Source organism: Eimeria maxima, genomic scaffold (assembly GCF_000499605.1).
Source record: "Eimeria maxima Weybridge genomic scaffold, Emw_scaff233, whole genome shotgun sequence".
NCBI classification, from domain to species: Eukaryota; Apicomplexa; class Conoidasida; order Eucoccidiorida; family Eimeriidae; genus Eimeria; species Eimeria maxima.
The window spans coordinates 12,984-34,855 of NW_013565189.1; the positions used below are offsets into that span (position 1 = coordinate 12,984).

A 21,872-nucleotide genomic window follows, 5' to 3' on the forward strand; every position below is an offset into this window, starting at 1 on the left:
GTGAAGTTACATCTGGAGGAAGCATACAGGGTCTCCTGTAGCAATATACAAAGAGGTTCCAAAAATAAAGCCCTCTTCAAGGGTGGTGTAGGAATCTTGGTCTAGGTTTTAGGGTTTATGGTATAAGGAATAGAACTACGGTAGTGGATTAGGGTTTAATGGGGTTATTTGGCATTTATTTGCCTCTCTACTGCTTCTAGGGAATGCCTTGGAAACTCCTAAAGTTTCCTGTAACTAGACTTAGCTGTCGTTTAAATCACTCTTGATGGTATAATGTTTAGGGTTTACGGTATAGGGTCTGTGTGTGTCTCGTAGCGGCGCTGTGGCATTCTTCTCTATTTCCGGAAGCATCCAGGCTTTGAGATCACCACGGTTTAGATTTTAAGGAAGTTCTTCATACATTCGAGGGTTTAGGGTTTAGTGTTTAGTGTCTAGCATGCAGGTAGGCATCCTTGGTTGTCGGCTGCTCGGCGCAGCCCCGAGTCTCTCCAGGGGTGATGCTAGTCCTTTCCTTGCTCTTCTTGCCACAGAATGTCAATTTAAAATTAGTTGTTTTGCTTATTAAAGGGATCTATCAAGTTAGACAAGGTTTAGATGATAAGGATTAGGGTTTAGGGCTAAGGGTTTCGGCAGCGGTGACCCGACACTCCGGAGCCTCAACGCAGCGTCCCAAGGCTGCAGCTGCAGCAAACGTCCCAAGGCTGCAGCTGCAACAAGTACCGCAACCCGAGAAGCAGCAGTAGCAGCAACAGCAAGAGCAGTAACACAACAACGGCAGCAGACACCCACGATGTGGCAGATTGCTGCAGCAGCTGCTGCAGCAACCGCCACCCATCGCTGCAGCAGGATTCTCAGAGCAGCAGAGTGCTGCTGTGTCAACAATGCAGCAGCTGCAGCAACAACAGAAGCAGCAACTACCAGAGCAGCGTCAGACTCAACACGAACGGCAGCTACACCAGCAACAACCACAGCAGCAGCAGCAACAGCAGGGTCGCGACCTATTGGAGGACAGCCGTGGTGAGCTGCCTCTGCAAGAGCAGCAACCTCAGCAGCAGCAACAAACACAACACAATGTGGAACAGGAAATGGAGCCTCAACACCCGTTGCGGCAGCTGCAGCAGCAGCAACTGCAGCAGGAACAGCAGCCACTGAAGCACCAGCAACGGCGGGCGTTGGAGCAAAAGAAGGAGCAGTTCCTAGAGCAGAAGCAACAGTCGCGGCAGCAACACGGGCAGCAAAAGCAGAAGCAGGGCCCTCATAACAGCATCAATGGGAGATCTCCATCAGCATTTCTCCACTCGGAGATGCATCGTCGACGCAGCAACGGCAGTACCTGCAGCAGCAGGAGCAGCAGCAGTAGCGGGTACAGCAGCTTCTCTGCATGCAGCAGCAGTGGCAGCTCCGACGAAGATGCATGTTGCATGCGCACATCAGCCCGTTCGGCAGCAGGAGGAGCATCAGGAGGAGCAGCAGATCCAGGCCCAGATCCAGACCGTCCACCAGCATCGGCAGCATCCCCCACACAGGCAGCAGCAGCTACAGCAGAGGCAGTAGGAGCAGCAGCAAAACGACGGCGGCGTGGATGGGGTTTGGGGTCCGAAGGGCAGCTGCTGCAGGAAGGAGTGCAGTCTTGCAGCAGGTCTTTTTCCTTGTTTTGCAATTGTCTTTCCTTAGGGCAGATCGAGTTAGGAAAGGCATTTATTCAACTAGCAGCAAGAGACAATATATCTAAAACTCTTGCTGCTCTATCTAGTATCCTGCTGTGGGGACCCCCTCCTCCTTGGCTTCCTTCTGCTGCTGCACCTACCACCGCACATCTTATCTGGTGCTGCACCGAAGACCTAAATGAAATCCTCAGCCGCATCACCTGCAGCAGCATGAGCAGCAGCAGCAGCAAGAACAACAATGCAATGCACCGACGCACATCAGCCCCAGAGCATGCCGCAACAGCAGACTCCCGCATGCGCAGCAGCACTCCAGCAGCAGCATCTGCAGCAGCAGCAGCGCCTGCCACACAAGCAGCAGCAGGAGCGGCATCGCCAACAGCAGCTACAGCAACAGCACCAAGAAAAAGCCGCCGCGTGCCACTGCATGAAACTCTGCCAATGTGGCTGCTGCGTCGCAACCATTTTGACTTGCTGCTCTCTCAGGCAGTCTTAGATTGTGCTTCTAGCGGCATGGCCTTCTCTGCTGTTGCTGCTGCAGAGCTGCGGCAGCTGCACGCTGTGCTCCTGCTTCTGCGCTGCCAGGGAGCCCTCAACTTCGTCGTCCCAGCAGCACCCAGACCCGGCTGCAGCAGTAGCAGCAGCGATTGCCCGCCTGAAGTGCTGCAGCTGCCAGCTGTGTCGTTGCTGCCCGTCGCAGCCATAGGCTGCCAGCGCTTTGCTTCTGCAGCAGTGTCTCTACACGACACCCTAAAACGCTTCGTGAGGCAGCAGCAACAGCAGCAGCAACAGCAGCAGCAACAACAGCAGCAACAGCAGCTGCTGCCATTGCTCTCTGCTGGTACGCTGCAACAAATGCTGTTGCTGATGGCTGCGCAGCCAGCACTCGCAGACGCAATCGCGCAAACGCTTGGAGCCTTCCCACAGGGGGCATGGGTCACCCGCAGCAGCGGCAGCAGCAGTAGGAAGCAAGGGGAATATGGGGGGGAGCAGCGCGAGGCTGCAGCAACACCCGGTGCTGTGCCGGCCTTGCTGTTGCTGCTGCCGCTGTCTACTGCTCGGTGGGGTCTTACCAGCAGCAACAGCAACAGCAGCGAGCAAATGAAGGAACTTAGACGGCTCATGGGGCGAATGAGAACACGACTAGAAGCACAGGAATCCGTTGCTGTTGCTTCTGGTGCTGCGACAGCAGCGTTCCCAGTTCCCAAGTCGCCAGCAGCCTCACGCAGCACAAACGGCAGCAACAGCAACACTAGCAGCAGCGGCAGTAATAGCAGCGGCAAAGTATTCATAACGAATGCTCGCGATGCAGCAGCAGCAGTGGGAGCAGCACGGTTGACGAACGCAGCATCGCCGATTGCAGGAAAATCAGCAGCCAACACGGTTCCAACTGCTTCTGCAGCAAAACAGCAGCAACAGCAGCAGCAGAGGCAGCGGGAGTTGGATGGGTCTCTGTCGTTGTTCTTTTGCTCCCTTGTGCTCCGGCTACAGCAGCTCCGTGTTGCTGTTGCTGCTGAGACATTGCTACTGCCACCTGCAGCAGATGGCAGCGACGAGCTGTACATACACCTAAGGCTGCTGGACCCCACAAAGTCATTGTTACCGCTGGTTTGTCCGCTGCAGCAGCAACTCGAGGCTGCACTGGCAAGAGGCAGTGCTGCAAGGCTGCCGGGTGCTGCGATGTACAGACAGCAGGCGCTTCGCATAGGCAGCCTCAATATCTTCCGTCTGTTTGTTCTCATTGTTGCTTGGTTAGAAATTGTCCCCTTTCCCGCTGATTCTGCAAATGCAGCAGCAGCAGCACCTGCTGCTGGATCTGCTGCGGAAGATGATGCAGGCGGCGGTTCATCTTTTCCTGCAGGTGCTCCGGTTGCAGCAAACGCCGCAGGAGTAACAGCAGCAGCAAGGCGGATGAAACAGCAGACAAATTCACTTCAGCAGCAGCTGGCTATTCTCGTGAGGACAGCTCTAGCGAGCCCCGCCGCTGCGAGCGCTGCTGCTGCTACTGGTGGGAGTGCGGCCAGTGGTGGTTTTGCTGCAGATTATAGCAGCAGAGCAGCAGGGCAATCGACAGAGACAGCAGCAGGAGCTGCTGCTGCTGCCGAGTATCGCGTGAAAATTCAGCAGGAGGGGCATGTGCGAGCGAGAGACATGCAGAAGCAGCAAGAGCAGCAGCAGGAGGAACAGCTACAATGTCCGCTGCAAGGTCTTGGCTGGGTTGATCTTGCTGCAGCAGAGGATGTTGTTAGGGAGGTGTTTGCTGCTTTTAGTGCTGCAGGACTGCAGCACGACACAGAGAAACAGCAAGGACCTGCTGCAGTCGCTGCTGTGACGGACGCCGCTCGCAGGTAAGTTAACGGTGGTACTTGCTGAGGGCGTCGTAGCCGTGCAGTCCATTGCAGTTATTTCTAAATGGAATGCGGCTGGTTCATTACTGATGTGCTGCTGGTGCGGTTATTGCTGCTGCCGTTTTGCTACTACTGCAGGTTGCCGTCACCGTCGCCTGCCGCAAAGCCGCGTGCAGCAACTGATGGTGCTGCTTCTAATATTGTGTCGCGCTTCTTCCCCCCTTTCCTCAGTCAGCTTGCCCCTCCTGCTGCTGCTGCAGACTTGAAGCAGCAGCAGCAGCAGGAAGCGCAACAGCCATCGCAACAAACTAGACGGGGACCTGAGGACTCCGCAGAAGCAGCAGCACGAGGAACCGCTGCGGGTGAAGCGTCACCTGCACACGTCCGTAGCAGGTCTCCAATTCCGTTTGCTGCTGATCAAGAAGCGGGAAGCAGCAGCAACAGCAGCAGTGAGGAAGCATCAGATGTGGGGTTTGGTCGGATTCCCGTATCACACGGGCACGGGGAGAGGTAAGCGCATCAATCATATGCTGGTGCTGTTGCTGCTGCCTTTGCTGAACTGACTGCTCTGTATCTTGCTGCTCCTGCTGGAGAAGATGCTTCTGCTGCTGTGCGGTTGCTGCAGACGGAATGCTCTACGGCTACACGTCTACGAGGCGCTACTGGCCCACGAGCCGCTACTGCACGTGCCTGTCTCCCTACAGTGTAAAAGCAGCAGCAGCACCAACAGCAGAAACAGCAGCAAGGTGCTGCAGTACATTGGGCTGCAGCTGTTCTGCCATCTGGACGCGTGTTGGCTGCGGCTCAGAGCAGCGGGCAGCTCCACGCCCCTCCCCCTTCTGTCTCTTGCTGCCGTCCCGAGGCACGCAACCAGCAGCAGCGCCACCACCAGCAGCAATGGTTGCGTAGTTGCTGCTGTCTGCAAGCCTCCCCCTTCACCGGATGGCTGTACTTCTTCCGCTGTCCCGGAAGCAGCAGGAGAAGCTGTTTCTGCAGCAGTGGCGGCCACTGCCGCGGGGCGGACATGGGAGGCAGAGGTCGATGCCTCAACAGCAGCAGCAGCAGCGGCAGCGGACGAGGCCATACTGAGTAAGGCACTGGGGATTGACCGGCCGCAGGTCTTCTGGGCTGCTTATTTTCGATTTGTGTTGGAAGCAAATGAACACTGTCTCCTTCTCCCCCTCAAAGCTGCTGTCTCCTTCGTTGTCTCGAAGTAGGTTTGCAGCTTCAACAGGAACATCAGCAGCAGGAGCATCAGCAGCATCAGTGGCGGCATTGGCAGCGTCATTTTCACGAGAGCGGAGCGCCCACCACGGAGGTCGTTCTGTTCTGGGGTGTTTTCACCTCTGCTGCTTCTGCTCCTTTTGCTGCGTTTTTGCTGCTGCTGCAGGAACCCTGCAGCAGCGTCGCAGGTGCTGCTGCCCTTTCCGCAGCTGCGTGCTCCAGTGCTGTTGTTAGCGTGGGATGCCTTCAAGGGACAGATGGAGAGGAGACAACAGTTGCTTGATTGTCTTTGCTGCTGCCACGTTACTGCTGCAGCTGCAGGATCCGTTTCAGCAGCAGAAGCCACGCTCCTTTGCCCCGCGCATGCCTGCGCCCATGCAACAGCAGCAGCAGCGGCAGCAGCAACTGCACCGCATGTCAAGGAAGCAGCAGCGCAGCAACAGCCTCTTCTTCGTTATGCATGTGACGCCAATATGCAACAGCATATTGAGGTAAGCAGCATCAGGGGACGCAGCTGCGGTCCATTGAACAGGAGAGACTACAGAAGAAATAACCCCAGCAGCAGGACCAGATCTGCAGCTGCAGCAGCAGCAGACCCACAGTACAGTTTGTAAGGGTGTTATGGAAAGGCTGCTGCTGCTGCTGCTGCGTTTGCTTCTGTCTCTACAGGTGCTGCGGAGCAGAATGGCAGCTGCATGGTTTGTAGCAGATTTGCTGCTGCAGCTTCAAGCTGCTTTCCAACAGCAGCAGCAGCAAGAGCAGCAGGAAAAGCAGCAGCAGGCCAAACAAAACCAGAGGCAGCAACGTAGACAGCAAAGAATGCTGCAGCGGGGAGGTAGACAAGCTGTTGCTGCTGCGAGTGCTCTTCACAGCAGCAACAGGGACGCAGGTAATTTAACCGGTGCTGCTGAGAGACAACCAGCAGCAGCCGCGGGCTTGCTGCTGCAACCAGAGGCTGTGGAGGCCCTTGCTGCAGCAGCAAGCCAAAGATGCAAAGAAGCACAAGCTGCTGCGGCACGGCTACAGAGTCTGTTCGGCAGCACTGCCTGTGCAACAGCGGCGGCAACAGCAGCGGTGGCAGCACCTGCAACACTTGACACGGCGTATAATGGTGAAGATGCTTCGGGTGCAGCAGCAGCAGCAGCTTCCTCAATCCGCAGTGCTGCTGCTATGCTAAGTAGCAGCAGCAGCATAGCAGCAGGGGCTGCTGCACTTGCTACTATGCGGGAAGCTATTGCAGCAGACATATATGAAGCAATGGAGACTCAATCCCTTCTGCTAGCAGTAAGTTGCTACGACGGCCGTTGCTCCCGTTGTTCCTGTTAGTGCTGCTGCTATTGCTGCTGCAGGCGTGGCTCTTCTTGTCGCTGCTGCTGCTGCTGCGTCGTTTGGCGTCGTTTTAGCCGATTGAGCAGCCGGCTAGTCGAGGGGCCGTTAGATGAACTGCTGCTGCTTTTGCTGCTGTTGTTGTTGATGCAGCTGTCCCTTCGGGCTCCGCTGTCGCTTGTCGAGGAGCAGCCATTTCTCTCTGGCCTGTCTGCTCTTCCACCAACACATTTTACCATCTTCGAAGTGGAGAGGCAGCATGACAAAGATGTTGCTGCTGCTTACTTTGCCTTACGGGCAGCTATACGTCTTATTGAAACCTGCAGCAGCAACAGCAGGAGCAGAAGTAACAGCAGCGGCGGCGGCGCCACGGCAGGGCAGCGGCACTGCGAGGCGGCAGCAGCTGCAGCAGCTGCTGCTGATGGCCTGGCACAGTACCCCCAGCAGCAGACAAAAGCTCCAGCAGCGGAAGCAGCAGCATCCACTGCAGAAGCACCAGCATCAACAGCACAGCTGCAGGAGATCCTTATTCAGAGCGTCCGCTGCCTGGACAGGCTCCTCTCAGATGTGCAGAGACCACAGTACCGTTTATGGCTTCTGCTGCGTCTGGTGTCTCTTTTGTTTTCCTCAACTGCAGCAACGAAAAAGGAGCAGCAGCAGCAGCACGAGAGAGACAACCAAGGGAGCAGCAGCAACAGCAGCAGTAGTTCCGGTAGCAGCAGTAGCAGTAACAGCAGCAGCGGCAGCAGAAGCGGCGGCGGAGCCTTTGTGGTGCCGCCAGCTGTGCTCATATCGCTTGCACTTCTCATCAGGTAGGATGTCGTTCAGCTGCTGCTGCTGCGTTTCCTACTGCTTCTGCTGCTACTGATCGCCTGAGTGTCTAACCGGTAGTGTCAGAGCCTCAGCTCTTGCTGAAGTTGAAAGGGGCCCTCTCATATACTGTTGTTGTTGCTGTTGCTGCTGCTGCAGGACGCATCTGCTTTCTTTGCAGAGGTCTGAGGGTCTTGGGGAGGTGGGGTGGATTTTGCTCAACTCCATGCAACATTTTGTTGAGGTTCGCATCTTGCTGTTGCTGGTGCAACTTGCTGCTGGTGCTGCGGGCTGCTGCATGGTGTTGCTGCTGCTGCTGTAACCCCTGGTCTTGCATTTCCGCTGTTGCCTTTGCTCACCCGGCACTCGCTGCTTACCGGATCCTGTGCGAATAGCAGTGGCTGCTAGAGCTGCAGGCTAGTGGTGTAATAGCAACAGCCGCTGGTGCTGCTGCAAATACTGCTGTGTGCATGCAGGAGACCATATGGAGGTGTCGGTTGTTGTTGAACCAATTCTTTAGTTTTCTGCCTTTGGCTGCGATTTGCATCTCTGGGGGATCCTCAGCAGCAGCTGCCGCCGTCAGTTCCGCTGCTGCAGGACCTGCTGCTGCATGCGCTGCCGCTGGTGCGCCTTGTGCTGCCGAGTGTTCCGTTGGCGACCATGAAGCAAAGCAGCAGCAGCAACGGGATATAGAATGGCAAAACCAGCTCCGCTGCATCGGCGTGTACTCCATTGAGGTTTCTCCTGCCAGAAGCAGCGACGGCAAGAGCAGTAGGGGCTGCAGGGTCGACGGCAGCAGCATCGAGGAAGCAAGCCTTGCCCCAGAACGCAACACCAGCAACAACAGGAGCGAAGACCCCACCGACCCCACCACCAGTACTAGCAGCACTATCAGCAGCAGGAGCAGCAGGAAACACCACTTGGCGTGCCATACGACACCTTGTGCTTCTCTCCTCTCTCTCGATGCCGATCCCTTTGCTCGTCGTTTGCTGCAGCCTCCGTCGCTGTTCTTAGCGAGGGCCCTGCAGCAAAATGACACCGCCACTGCAGCGTGAGTATTCGCTGCTGCTACTACTAGCACTGCTATTTCTGCTGCAGCTTCAGCCGAGCCTGCTGCTGCACTGATCATGCAGGTGAACAGACACGCAGCATCCGCAGCCGCAGCTGGTGTTGTAGCCCCTGCTATCTAACTGCTGCCGCTGCTGGTACTTTCGCTGGTGTGCTGCTGCAGGGAATTGCTGCAGCAATTCGAGCTGCCAGTACACCTCAAAATTAGCGCGGAGCTTGCAGAATCCTTTGGGTGTTTGCGAGACACCCTCAGCTCCCTCCCAGCTACTGACGCCGCTGATAGTGCTGCTGCTGGTGTTGCTGCTACTGCTGTCGCATCGCCCCTTGAAAAGTGTCTTTCTGCACTGAGCAAATCGTGAGGCCACCACCGCTAGCAGCAGCAGTAACGACACCAGACGCAATAGCAGCTGTGAGAGCAGCAAAACATCTTAGCCGACCGTATGCACCCGAATGCTTTTTGTTTGCTGAAAGCCCCAGAAGCGACGGTTGCTGCTGCTGCCGTTGGTGTTGTTGTTGCTGCTTTCGCTCTCTCGCGGGGTACAACCTCAGCTGTGTCAACGCGTGCTGCTGCTGGTTTTGCAACTCAGGTGTGTGTCACCTCCAGCACCTCCTGCAGCAGCCCCAACTGCAGCAGCAGCGGCAGATGAAGTTAAACCAGGCTGCGTGTTCAACGCCTGTCTCTCAACATACTGCGATGCAGCAACAGCAGCATCCGTTGCTGTGCTGCTCGACAACCCCAGGCTTGCTGCGGTGTATGCATGCGTTGATGCTGCTATTGCTGCTGCTGCTCCTGCAACTGTGTCGCTTCTGCTGTTGCAGAGGGCCACAGAAGAGCTGAGGACTTTTTCACCGCACCAACCTGTGCAACAGAGACCGCTGCCAGCAGCGGAGATGCCAGCAGCAGCAACAGCAACAGACAGGCCCGCCGCCGCCTTCCACACATCAGCGATAACGAACCTCCTAGCAACATCTATAGACAGGTAACTGCCTGCCTGCTGCTGCATCTCGCCAGCTCACTGCTGTTTGCGCCGGATGGGCTGGTGCTGCGTCTGGGTCTGCTGACACTTTGGGGCGCTTGGAGCAATAGCTGCAGCAGTAGCAGATACTGCTGCTGCACTCTCCATCGGAGTGCCTTACTTGCTTCTGCCGCTTTCTACTCGAAAAACCTATTCGCATCAGGCAATCATGTTTTGCTGCCGCTGCTGCTGCTGATGGTGCAGGCTCGAGGTGCTGATTGAAGCGCGAGGTATGCGTACACTCCGACTGGCGTCACTGCTGCTGCAGGTGGAGACCCTACCAATTAAAGCAGACTTACTCAGGACTCACCTCTCCAGGTACGTGCAGCAGCAACAGCCGTAGCAGCAGCAGCGTCAGCAAGGGGGTTTGCGCTGTGAGGTCAGAGCAGCATGACAAAGTTGGCTGAATTGCTGATTGGTGCTGCTAATGCTTTGGTGGTGCAGCAGCTGCTGCTATGCGGAGTTGGCACATTTTTTGTTGCATCTGATTCCGGTGGGGGCGCCGATATTATTGTTACTGTTGTTGTTGTTGTTGCTGCTGCTGCTGCGGGCTTTTGATGCAGTCTCAACCAGCGCAACACAGCAGTTGCCTCCTTGCTCGAGCAGATGCAGCAGCTGGCTGCAGGCACGCAGCAGCTGACATCAGCTGCTGCTCGCAGCAAATTCCTCTCGCATGCAGTGCAGGTCCTTAGGGGAGAGCCGCAGCAACAACAGCTGCGGCAGCAACTGCAGCAGCATCTGCAACAGCAGACAGAAGGAGCTGTGCACGTCGCACCCACCTCTCTTGGAGAAAGTGACGAGCTGGCTGAAGATTTGCAGCCACAACAGCAGCAGCAGGATGGCGCGGAGGAAGGCCTGCCGGAAGAAGGAAGTCGGTATTTGCTTGCCCTCATTTGTTATCTCCAGCGGATTGTGCAGCTCCAAACAGAAGCGAAACGCAGGTTGTATCTCAAACAGAAGAAGCCGCAACCGCGACAGCAAACGCAGCAGCAACTGCAGCAGAGGCGGCACCAAACGGGACAGCCGCATGAACAGTCGGGTAGGGAGCAGCAGCTGCTGGAAGAGGAGAATCAGAAGCAGCAGAAGGCGCAGCTAAACGAAGAGAGCCACCAGCGGGTGCAGCCGGTTGCTTTGGAGGAGGTAGAGCAGCAACAGCAGCAGCTGCAGCAACAACAGCAGCAGCCGCTGGATGAGGAGACACAGCTGCAGCTTCACTTTGAAGACGAGATGGAGCAGCAGAAGCAGCACGATGAGAAGGAGGAGGAGGAGCAGCAGCAGTGCGATGGGGGGGAGGAGAAGCCGCAGCAGGACAAGCGGGAGGAGGAGGAGCAGCATGAGAAGCAGAAGGAGCAGCAGCAGCGTGAGGAGGAGGACGAGGAGGAGCAGCACCATGAGGAGAATGCGGAGGAGGAGCAGCAGCTGTTCGGTTTGCTGTTTGCATCTCCAGAAGATTTAATATCAGAAGTCTTGTACACCCTTGAGGGGCAGCAGGAGGCGCAGCAACTTGCTGCTCTGCTGCAGACCGACCTAGTGGGAGTGTTGCTGCACGCTGCCCTGCCGCTCTACCCGCTGCTGCTCACCAGCAGCAGCAGCAGCAACAGGTGGCCTTCACCTATGCCTGCATCTCGCATGGCTCTTCGAAGGGACTTGGTGCTATTTTTGGGCTCTCTCGAGAAGCAGACTTACTCGCTACGCCGTGATGCTTCTGCGGCCTGCAGCAGCAGCAGCAGCAGTGGTAGCAGTTGCTGTAGCAGCAAGTGTGGCGGAAGGGTTTCTATTCTTGGTCCTCTTGCAATAGCTGAGAGGTGCAGTGAGCTGTGGCCTTCAGGACAGCTGCTCCAGCTAGCACAACAGCAGCTTTGCTGCTGCTGCAGCTCCTTGCGTCTCTGGCTAGCAGACCGACACAGATGCTGGCGGATTATAAAGGCTACTGGGGCTATACAAGCAGCGACAGCAGCAGCCGAAGCAACAACAACAACAGCAGTAGGACCTGCAGCAGCAGCCCTGGCAGCAACAGAGGATCGCTGGAGTGTACGCTCAGAAGGTTGGAGACCCCACGAACTCCTCAATCTGCCTTTTGCTGCTAAGGTACTTCACAACAGCAACACCAGCAACAGCAATAGTAGTGACAGAAGCAATAACAACAACAGCAGCAGCAGCATCTGTGGCAGAAACAGCATACGGGAAACATGACGCCATGTGATTCTCCTTTGGAGCTGTTGCTGCTGCTGCTGCTGTGGCCGGTGTTGCTGGCTTTCTGCTGTTCGTGCTGGTCCCCGCGAGTATTGTATCTCCTTCGCTGGTGCTGTTTGTGTTTTGCGTCGCTGCAGAGACATCTGGAAGCTGTGTCGGATGATGGCCAAGCAGCAATCGAGCTCTGCTTTGCTGCTGCAGCCAGAGCGTGGAGTGTAAAGGGACATCTGCAGCAAGCCATGCAGGTTGCCGATGCTCAGCTATCTCCAGACACTGAGCTGCAGCAGCTGCTAATTAGCTGCGTAATAGAGCAGGCTCTCCAGCAGCAACAGCAGCAGGTACAGCAGCAGGTGGTGGGACTGAAGACGGGACAGGAGGCGGATGAAACATTTTCGCTGCAGAAACAGGAGCGGCACACATCTCCGGAACAGCAACAACAACAACAGCACCCGAAGCAGGAAGAAGTTGCTACTTTCCTGCAACAAGCCTCTCCGTGTGCCTCGACAGCAGCAGTTGCTGCCTGGCCCCTTGACGCTGCTTTGCGACTTCCTGCTGTGGAGCCATCAACAGCATCAAACCCTGAACCAGCAGCAGCAAACACAGCACCAACACTAGCAGCAGTGGCAGCAGCAGAGGCAGCAGCAGCAGCAGAAGAGTGCGGCGCAGCAGCAGGAGACCAAGAGGAGTTGTCCCTCCCAGACTGTCTCATGAGACTGAGCAGCGCAGCAGCAGCAACTCGGAACGCTTTGCAGCTGTCTGCTGCTTGGCCTGTCCAGACATGTATAAATACTGTAGCCTTTTGCCAGGCGCGACTGCAAGAAGAAGCAGCAGCTCTGCAGCAGCAGCCATCTGAGCCATTCCAAAGGGATGCATCCAACGGGAGCAGCAGCAACACCAGCAGCAGCACTGCATGCCGCTGCTTAGAACAGCATCCTCTCCTCGCTGCCTTGGAGCACACCGCAAGGCACGGTACCGCGACAGCAGCAGAAGCAGCAGCAGCAGATGCTGTTGACGTGGCTGACAGCGAAGATGCCGCCTTTGGGGGCTCAGCAGAAGAACGAGCAGCATCAGCAGCAGCAGCTGCTGCCGCAGTGGCGCTGCGTGCTGTCTCGCAGGTCCAGCAGCAGCTGCGGTGCTGCAATAGTGGGCCTTGTTTGCTGCTGCTGCTGCAGACCCGCGGGTGTCTGTACACCTGGAGGAGCTACAGTGCAGCAATGGAAGCAAGCAAAGACACTTGGAGAACATGGAGGGACCTCCACGCCGACATGCAAACTGAAAAGGGCATTCAAAATGTAAACTCTAAACTCTTTTATTCAAAGCCTTCTAAACAACTGCGTTATTTAAAATGCTTGCAGTGTGCAAACAACCGTGGCAGCATCAGCCACTAGAACCCTCGGGCTTTAAATATAATTCTAAACCGTCGGGTGTGGCGGGCCATTGTGTACGTGTTTATGTTGTAGGGTCTAGGAGTGCTGTGTTTGCGTGACGCACCCTTAAGGGTTTCGTGGATTGTATCTAGCTGTTTAGGGTTTAGGATTGAGGGTTTGCGGGCTTTTGTGTTTAGGTGGTGCGCACTTTAGCTGCCTGCAACGGCTACGCAACTGCTAGGGCTCTCCTGAAGGTATGAAACGCAACCTCGTTGACTGGCTTCCTAGCTCGGTTGCCACCAGCAACTGGCTAGCTAGCAGCCTGTACTTAGCTAGCTAGCCACCAGTAGCCAGCTAGTTAGCAGCTGGCCCTTTGAGTAGCGGCATGCTGGTCTATCAAGCTAGCTACCTAACTAGCTGACTAGCGAACAAGGCAGCAGGCTAGCTGTGTAGCCGGGCTAACCAGCAAAACTCTCGACTTCTGCCGAAAGGGTTGCTGAGCTAGGCAGCTACATGTAGCTAGCTAGCTAGCCAGCTATAGGTTGAAGGGAAAAGTGCTTCTCTGTCTTTTTGTATTGTTTTTCAGCTGCTCCCAGGCGCTCCTGTCTCCCCTTCTGGGGGGTTGTCCTGTTTGCCGCCAGCTTGCAAACCTGGCAGCGAGGTAGCTAGCTATCTGCAAGAATGGCTAGCTGAGGCGGAGCTGAAGCAGCTGCTGTCGCTTCCAGGTTTCCAAGGAGCAGCGACACGGCGGCTGCTGTCTCTTAGCAGCAGCAGAGCAACCCGAGTCGCCTTGCGGCTGCTGTCTCTTAGCGGCAGCAACAACAACTGCAGCAGCAGGGGCGAAGTGACGCTGCCGCTGCAGGGGGGGTTCCCGCAGGTTGCTGGTCGTCTTTATTTGTGCGAGCTCTTGCAGGAACAGCAGCAGCTGTCAGCTCATCTAACGATGCAGCAGCAGCAGGAACTGCAGCAGCTGATGGCTTCTTTGCAGCTGCTCCAGCTGGTTGAAACCCAGGTGGCTAGACACCGGGAGCCGCTGCTCCAGCACCCCGAGCTACTTCTCGAGAGCCTTATTCTGAATTCTAGGACGGAGCTGCTGCAGCAATTTCTCCTAAAGTGGCCTTTGCTTAGAGACAACGATCTGCTTCTGGTGTATGCGCGGAAGGCCTTGGGACTACGCCCTTCTGCTGCTGCTGCTGCTGCATCGAACCCTGCAGCAGCAGCAGCACCAACACTGGCATGTCAAGATTCTTGCCGCGTCGCACCAATAACATCAGCAGCAGCACGAACAAGAGGACCAACGACAGAAGAAGCAGAAGCAACAACAGGAGACGACGCTGATTTGCCTCCTGCTAGTTGGGGTTTTGGAGGCCGTTGGGTTCTAACAACTAACGCAGAGACCAACAACAGAATCCGTTCTGCGCATGCATTTAATCCTCTTCCTGCTGTTGCTGTTGCGCTGCAGCTGCTGCAGCTGTTGGGGGAAAACAGCAGCACAGCTGCAGCTGGCTTCCTCCAAATATGCACAGAGGTAGCGTCGCTGTTGCGGCTTGCTTTGTGCAGACACCCCATGGCTGCATGCGGCTCGCCTTCTGCTGCTGTTGCCCAGACTACACCTCATCCAGGTACAGAAGCAGCAGCAACAGCAGCAGCAACAGCTGCTGCTTCTACCTCTTCAGCTCCAGCCACGTACCCACAAGAGGCTAATCGCATTGAGCGAGCACAGGTTTCACCACTAAAGGAGGAAGATATACCAACGGCATCAGCAGCCGATACAGCAGCAGCTGAGGCAGCAATGGCAGCAGCAGAAGACGGAGAGCCAATCACAAGACCGTCTTCCCCGAGCGCAGCCGCAACTGAAACTGCGTCTACTGCTGCAGCCGAGGCAAGGTCATCTCGAATCTCCAGCAGCAGCAGCAGCAGCGTGGGGCCAACACGTCAGTCATGCAGCACTGCCTACAACAGTTTTGCTGCTTTGCACTGCCAGCGGTCTTCGTTTGCTGCGGTTTATGGACAGCTTCGAGGCAAAGGGTCAATTCGGCATTCCAATGCATTGCCTTGTACTCTTAGAGAACAACTCAAGAGGCTTCATCCTGCTGCTCCTGCTGCTGCCACAGGTGTGGTTGCAGGTCCTGCTGCAGCAGATGCTTGCTCAGCGAATGCAAAGGCTGCCGCCCCTGACGCTGTGCAAGCAACAGAAGGTGGGCCTGTTGAGGGAAGTACAGCCTCACCTGCTGCTGCTGCATCTAGTTCTGCTGCAGGGGCTGGAGCAACGGGCCTCCCTGCTGCTGCGGACGTTGCACAAACAACAGACGTAGCAGCAACAACGGCTTCTGATACTGCTGCTCTGATGCTGCAGAAGCACGAGGGAGAGAAGACTGGTGCTGCTGCAGCAGACACAGCAGTACTAGGAGGGGCAGAAGGAACATCACAGGGGGCTGAGTGTTTGCCGTTGTCACTGCTGCCGTACGGGGCGTTGATGGGTCTGCTGCAGCAGCTGCTGCAGCAGTGTCTGATAAAATTTGGGGCTTTCCGATGGGTTCGCGCTCGCGTGCTGCTGCTGCAGCAGCTGCTCCCGTTTCTTGCTGCTCTTTGGAGTCGCTGTTCCTTCACACCCCCCATTGAGGTGCTGCTGCAGCCGCGCACTGCAGCAAAAGTTCGAGACCTGCTGCTGCGGCGCGATGAGCTTTCTCTTGCGTGGAGGCTCTGCAGCAGCTATTTCAACGCTGCCCTGCTGTTGGTTCAGCAGCAGCAGCAAAAAGAACAGCAACAGCCGCAGCAGCAACAACACAAAATTGCAGTGCCCAGGATTGCGCATGCAACGTCTACGGCTCCTCAAGCAAGTGTCCCCGTTGCTGCTGCCGCTGCTGCTCCCACCGTAGCAGCAGCTTCAGCCAGAGAACAAGCACCAACAGGTGCAGAAACAGCAGAGATTGATGAGAGACTGGCGGAGACAATAGGCACCTTGAGGTTCTATCCGGTTGTTGAAGTCAGAGTTGTCTCTCTTTGCCGCCTTGGCATGTTTGCTGCTGCTCGCTCCGCGCTGCATGCAGCGTTGTCTCTAAACATGGAGCAGCACATGCTACAGCAGCACCTGCTGCAGCAACACCTGCTGCAGCAGCACCTGGCTGCTGCAGCAATCGCCGCTGCGGCGTCTCCACAAGGACAACACGCAGAGGCCCAACAGATGCACCAGGAAACGGATCCTGCACTAACCCCCAGCAGCAGCATGCAGCATAAACAGTATGTGCAAGCCCTGCAGCAGCCGCAGCAGCAGCAAAAGGAATATGGTCTTGCTGTTGGCGAGGCGAGAAATGAAGTGCTGCAGGAGCTAACAGCAGCGCTTGTTACGAAGACAAAGAGCTGCCGTGCCTCCGCCACATTGATTGTCTGTACAGCCCAGCAGCAGCAGCAGCAGGGGCAGCAGCCGACGTTCTGTGCTATTGAGTGGAGTAGCCGGAGCAGCACGCACAGGTTGCCAGCTTCTATTGGGGCGACACTGTACTCTCGTCAGCAGCAGCAGCATCATCGGCCGTGGGGGCTTGCAGAAAAACAGTTGCTTCGACAAGTGCTGTCACGGCTACCTCCACTAGAAGCTACTGCCGCTGCTGCTGCAGCTGCTGCGGGTCATCGGAGCACCGCAGCAAAGCAGGCTCCTGCACAGACAGGGGATACAACAGCGGCGACAGCAGCCGCCGGTTCTGCTGCTGCACAGGGAAGCAGCAGCAGCACCAGCAGCATCACCCGCCGTCGCAGCGGGACGGCTGGTGCAGCAACAACAACGGGAGTGCCTACTGGGTCGCCGTCTTCTGGAGGACCCATCTCAGCAGCTCATCTTACCCAGCAGCAGCAGCAGCTAAGCAGCAGTTGTCTTGCCGCCTTGGAGGCGGGGATGATGAGGCCACAAATTGTCTCCTTCCTTGCACTAAATTATTATGTGCGGGGTCTCTCTTTTTTGATTACCCACAGAAGAACTTACGGCCTGCCCTTTGCCTGGCCTGTGACTTCGTTGGTGCTGCCGCAGTCTGCTGCTGCTGCTGCTGCTGCAGCAAATGCTGCAGCAGCTGCTGCTAGGGCTGCCAGGGCAGCCAGCGGGAGCAACAGCAGCCACAGCAGCAGCTTCCGGCCGCGGCTCCCTCCCCTGCCTCGGGGCATTTCTGCTTCAGTCTCTGCTGCTGTTGCTTCGGAGCGACGGGTTGCTGCAGCAGCAGCAGCAACACAGCTGCAGCTACTGCTGCCTCCTGTGCATGCAGCACTTCAACTCGCTACCCTCCCACTGGGCAACGGGCCTTCAGTCAGCGCTGACCTGCAGCTGCTGTGGGGTCAGTTGCGGCAGCAGCAACTCCAACAGCAAATGGAGGAACAGCAACAGCAGGAGCTACAAATGCAGCAGCAGCATAGTCATGATTCAAGCATACCGTCATCGGGAGATCGAAGCCAGCCGCAGCAGCAGCAGGAGCGTCAACACCAGCAGCATATGCTGACACTGCGGCACGGTGCTGCGGGCTCTCAATCGCGGTCTGTACAGAGCCTGTTGCTGCATCCCGGTAGCAGCAGCATCAGCTATAGCTCGGCTTCTGCTGATGCTGGTGCTGCTGTCTTTGAAGGAGGCTGTTGGGTTCGGGGGCTTGTAGCAGCAGCAGACAACTACCTGCGATGTTATCTACACCCGCAGTGGAGCGGCAGCGGCAGCAACAGCACCGTAGATATCACCCGATGCGTGTCTTCTATCGCCCTTCCGCACTGTACAAACAGCAGCCGCAGCAACAGAAGCAGTAACTGCATCGGCAACAACATCAGCAACAGCAACAGCAACAGTAACAGGAAGGGAACACCAGCAGCAGAAGCAGCTGTGCTGTATTCTATGCCTTATCTTCGCTGCAGTCTTTCTGATGACGACTACAGCAAATTCGCGCAGCAAGAGCAGCAAGGCATAGGTAATGCTTTTGTTTTCCTGTGTTTGTTTATTTCCTTTTCTTTATTTGTGTCCTAATTATACCCTTGTTGTTTTTATTATTTGGCTTTGATCTGCTCAGCATTTCCAATTATTTCCATATGTTTTGTTTTCGTATTCTTTTTGATATTTTTGTGTATTTGTTTACTGCTTTGATTACTTGCTAACAAGGCATTTGTTTCTTCCTTTCTATCGTGTTTTTATCCTTTTAATTGAGTATGTACTGGTTTTAATAATGTCAACGTTTTTTATATTGGTCGTATTATTTTTATTGCGTGTTTCGGTTCACTGACATTCCTTGAGTGCACAGAAACATGCCAGTACACCTGCTGCTGTTGCTACTGCTGTCGCTGCTGCAGTTGCCGCGTCGGAATTGAGTCTCCTCTACAAAACATTCGGTAGCTTTCGCTGTTTGTTTGTCTCCCTTGTCAACTCGGATCGTCTGCCTGAGGCTGTTGAGCTGCTGTTGTCTCCCGCCGGTACTGCCGCCCCAGCTGCTGCAGGTGCTGGGCCCTCATCGGCTGCTGCTGCTGCTGACGTCGAGCTGCTGGTTATGCATGCGCTAAACCACCAGCAGCTAAACCCCCTTCTCCGGCTGTTGCACCGCAGGGTGGACAAAGGAAGCCAAGTCTTTGCTGTAAGACAGTTATGCTGTTGTTTCAGCTGCTGCTCCTGCTGCAGCTTTTGCAGCGTTTGCTGCTGCTTCACCGTCTGCTGCTATTGTTGACAGTAGTACTTTGACTTCCGGCATTTCTTTAGCTTCTGCCACTACTGCTGCTGCCGCTGTTGGTACAGGAGTGGGTGCCGTTGCTGCTTCTTCTACTGCTGTTATTGCTGCTGCTACTCCAGCACCATCAGTTGTATTCATGCGTGTTTATTTGCTGCAGTTGCTGCGGGCTCTGTTGCGGTCGCACCGTGCCCTCCGAAGTCTTCAGCTGAGCCATGTTAGAAATACATATAAACTCATTCATTTTTTTGCATTTCTACCATTCATTTCTATTTGTGTTTATATGTTTAATTGTATATGTATTTATGTTCATATTTCCGGCTATAATTACCTCTATATTTCTACGTGTACGTTTGCTTTTATTTAATGCTTCCATATATTAAAATATATTTGCATTTTCTGTATGCTTATCAAGGAACATGTATACAACCATATGATATTTTTGTATAGATATACCAATAGGTAAACAAGTGCATGCACACCATTTTAGTTGGGACTGCTGCTGCAGCTGATCCTGTTAAATGCAGATAACAGCGGGTGATAATTTGAATGCGGGTCTCCTTGCCGTGCTGCTCTGCCTCCACGAGGCATTAGCGCCTCCTCCCTTCTCATCGGCAGCAACAGCAGCAGCATCAACGGCAACGAGAAAGTGGGATCGCCTACATGGCCTCCTGGATGAAGCTGTTTCTTTCCTCTCGGCATCGCTGCATGAAAAGCGGCGAGCTAAGATGTAAGGTCAAACCCACGAACTCGTCTGGCGGGTCCAAGGTGTAGGGTGTAGGGGAACGGTGTAGGGTTTAGGGTTTAGGCCTTCCGTACAGTAAGTACTACTCGTGTCTGCAGGGCTGCGCCAACAGAAGGTTTGAAGCAGCAGTGGAAGTATCCGGATGTAGCAGCACCCGGTGCTGCTGCTGCTGACGCTGCAGGCGATGGTGCACGACTAGTCTACCAGGAGCAGCAGCAACAGACGATGCCAGCAGTAGCAGCAGCAGCAGCAGCGGGTCCAGGGGAGCTCACACAGTCGGCAGAAGTCACAGCAGCAGGAAGAAGGACCGCTGGGCTGCAGAACAGCTGCAAGGAAGCAGTGGGAGAAAGCACAGATGCAGTAACAGCAGCAGCACCAGCAATCGAGACGAGGCTGCATCGGCGAAGGCGAGAGGAAAGAGGACCAAGGCTGCTGCTTCTCGCTGATGAAAGGGACGTGTCTCTCGAGGAAGTAAGAACTGTTATTGCCGCTCCCGTTGTTTTTCCTGTCACTCTTGCTGCTGCTGTCGCTACTTCTGATGTCCAATTTCCCATTGCGTGTTGCTGCTGGTGGTCCTGCTGCTGCAGGTTGATGAGCGTGATCTGCTGGAGCTTCTGGATCTGGTGGTGTTGCAGCAGCAGTGCTGCTGGGCGGTGCCGAGCTGCTGCAGCAACTGGTCATTGCTGCTTCAACAGGAGGAGCAGCGTGTGCGACTTTGCGTATTGCTGCTGCTGCAGCAGCAGCAGCAGCTTGCTGCCCGCGTGCTGCAGCTCTGCAGCCTAAACCCTCTGGAGGTGTACATACAGGCTGTGCATGTTCTGGCCAGCAAAGCAGCTAGCATCCAGATGGTGTGTTTTGTTTATCTGCTGCTGTTGTTGCTGCCTAATCAATCTTTGCTGTTGCTGTTGGTGCTGTCTGCCCTCTGCCTGCTAGTGTGCTGTGAGCCGTTACTGTTGCAGCTGTGCGTGCTGCTGCTGATGGCATCATCATTATTCTTCATCTAGTTGTACACCAACAGCAATTCCAGTTCCTGCAGCTCCATTGAAAAGAAGCTCCATTGGCAGCAACATCTGAGTGTCATTTTGTGCCGCTTGTGGTTTGATGCAGCAGCGGCTGCAGGGGCTGCTATAAGATCTCTGTGGATGTTTGCGGCTTTTCTTGTTGTTGTGGACTCTGCAGATGAAGGAGCTACTGTCTAATGCCAGGAAGCATTTGTCTGCTGCCGAGTTTGACGCATTGGTATGTAGCGCAATTAGGGGGTGGGTGCTGCAGCAGCAACAGCAGAAGCAGAATCAGCAGCAGAAGCAGAGCGTTGTGAAGATGAAGAGCGACAGCCTGCAGGAAGCCCTTGGCCTGGTGTCTCTGATTGCATCTCCCGTTTCGGCCGGCGAAACGAGGGTATTTCTGGCTACTGTGTCGCTGCAGGAGCAGCAACAGCAGCGTCAGCAGCGGCCAGTTGGGACTACGTCTTCCTTCTCAGGTAGCTCAGAGCCTTTGTTTGCAATTCAACAATTAAAACATGCCGTTGAGGTAGCCACGGAGTTTAAGAATGAACAACTGCTGGAACTCTGCAGAGAGGCAGCACAAGAGGCAGCCGACACGGCCCTTAAGGACCTCATACAGACCAAGTTGGTACAGCTGCAAACAAGCAGCAACAACACCGGTAGCAGCAGCAACAGCAGCAGCAAAGGCCAGAGCAAAGCCAAAAAGTAAAAACAACTGGCAAAGAACAAAGGCCTAGCAGAACCACTGTTTGTTTTAAAAACTCTAAATCCTAAACAATGTTTTTGATTCTGCATAACTACGATTTTAAAATCCGAGGTTAAGGGTTTGGCGCTTATGTTTTAGGGTTTGGTTTGCCAGCAACTAAAGTCGGCAGTGCACACGGCTGCTGGGTAGAATGACGCAGTGATTCTGTGAGGGCTTAGAGTCTATTGTTTAGACTTTAGGGGGATACTAACAGGCCTATATTTTCATGTGAGGGACTAAATCTCCTCAAAACCCTAGACAAAACTGTAAACCCTCGCCCTTGACCGCGTCGCTGGCTAAACGTATTTTCAGTTCTTTGTGTGCTCCCCGTCGACTTGGTGGTATAAACACGAAAACCTATTCAGTATCAAAGTCTTTTGTTTTCCGTATTTAGACCTCGTCGTCGTGCGTGTTTAGAGCATCGTAACGGCAACTCGATCCATTAGTGTGCCCTGCGGAGAGTCACCGCTGTGCAACTGCTTATGCATCAGGCGCCAAGGTGGCAACGGTTTTTTGAAATAAAGTGGTATTTAATTTTGTTCTTTTTTCAAATTAATTTCGCACCAAAATACTACAAAGAAAACTGGATTTGCATCCGTGTTGCAAACCGCCGCCGCGCAACCCGTGCATCCGAGAGCACGAGCACGCGGGGAACGTGTCGAGGGTTTAGGGTTTTGGTTGTAG

At 55.1% G+C, this 21,872-nt stretch overlaps 1 protein-coding gene across 1 annotated transcript; it reads left to right on the forward strand.

Moving 5' to 3' along the window:
* Positions 1-881: 881 nt before the first annotated feature.
* EMWEY_00023330 (hypothetical protein, conserved) lies at positions 882-21,152 on the forward strand (the record flags this gene model as incomplete). The annotated part of the gene is made up of 20 exons (XM_013480782.1): positions 882-4,012; positions 4,151-4,522; positions 4,638-5,225; positions 5,403-5,727; positions 5,906-6,520; positions 6,716-7,374; positions 7,532-7,616; positions 8,017-8,423; positions 8,604-8,795; positions 9,028-9,420; positions 9,661-9,774; positions 10,020-11,487; positions 11,787-12,941; positions 13,214-13,270; positions 13,603-17,950; positions 18,327-18,446; positions 18,649-18,756; positions 19,516-19,910; positions 20,027-20,200; positions 20,619-21,152. 20 exons carry the CDS (start codon positions 882-884, stop codon positions 21,150-21,152), a joined length of 15,240 nt encoding a protein of 5,079 aa, XP_013336236.1.
* Positions 21,153-21,872: the final 720 nt, after the last annotated feature.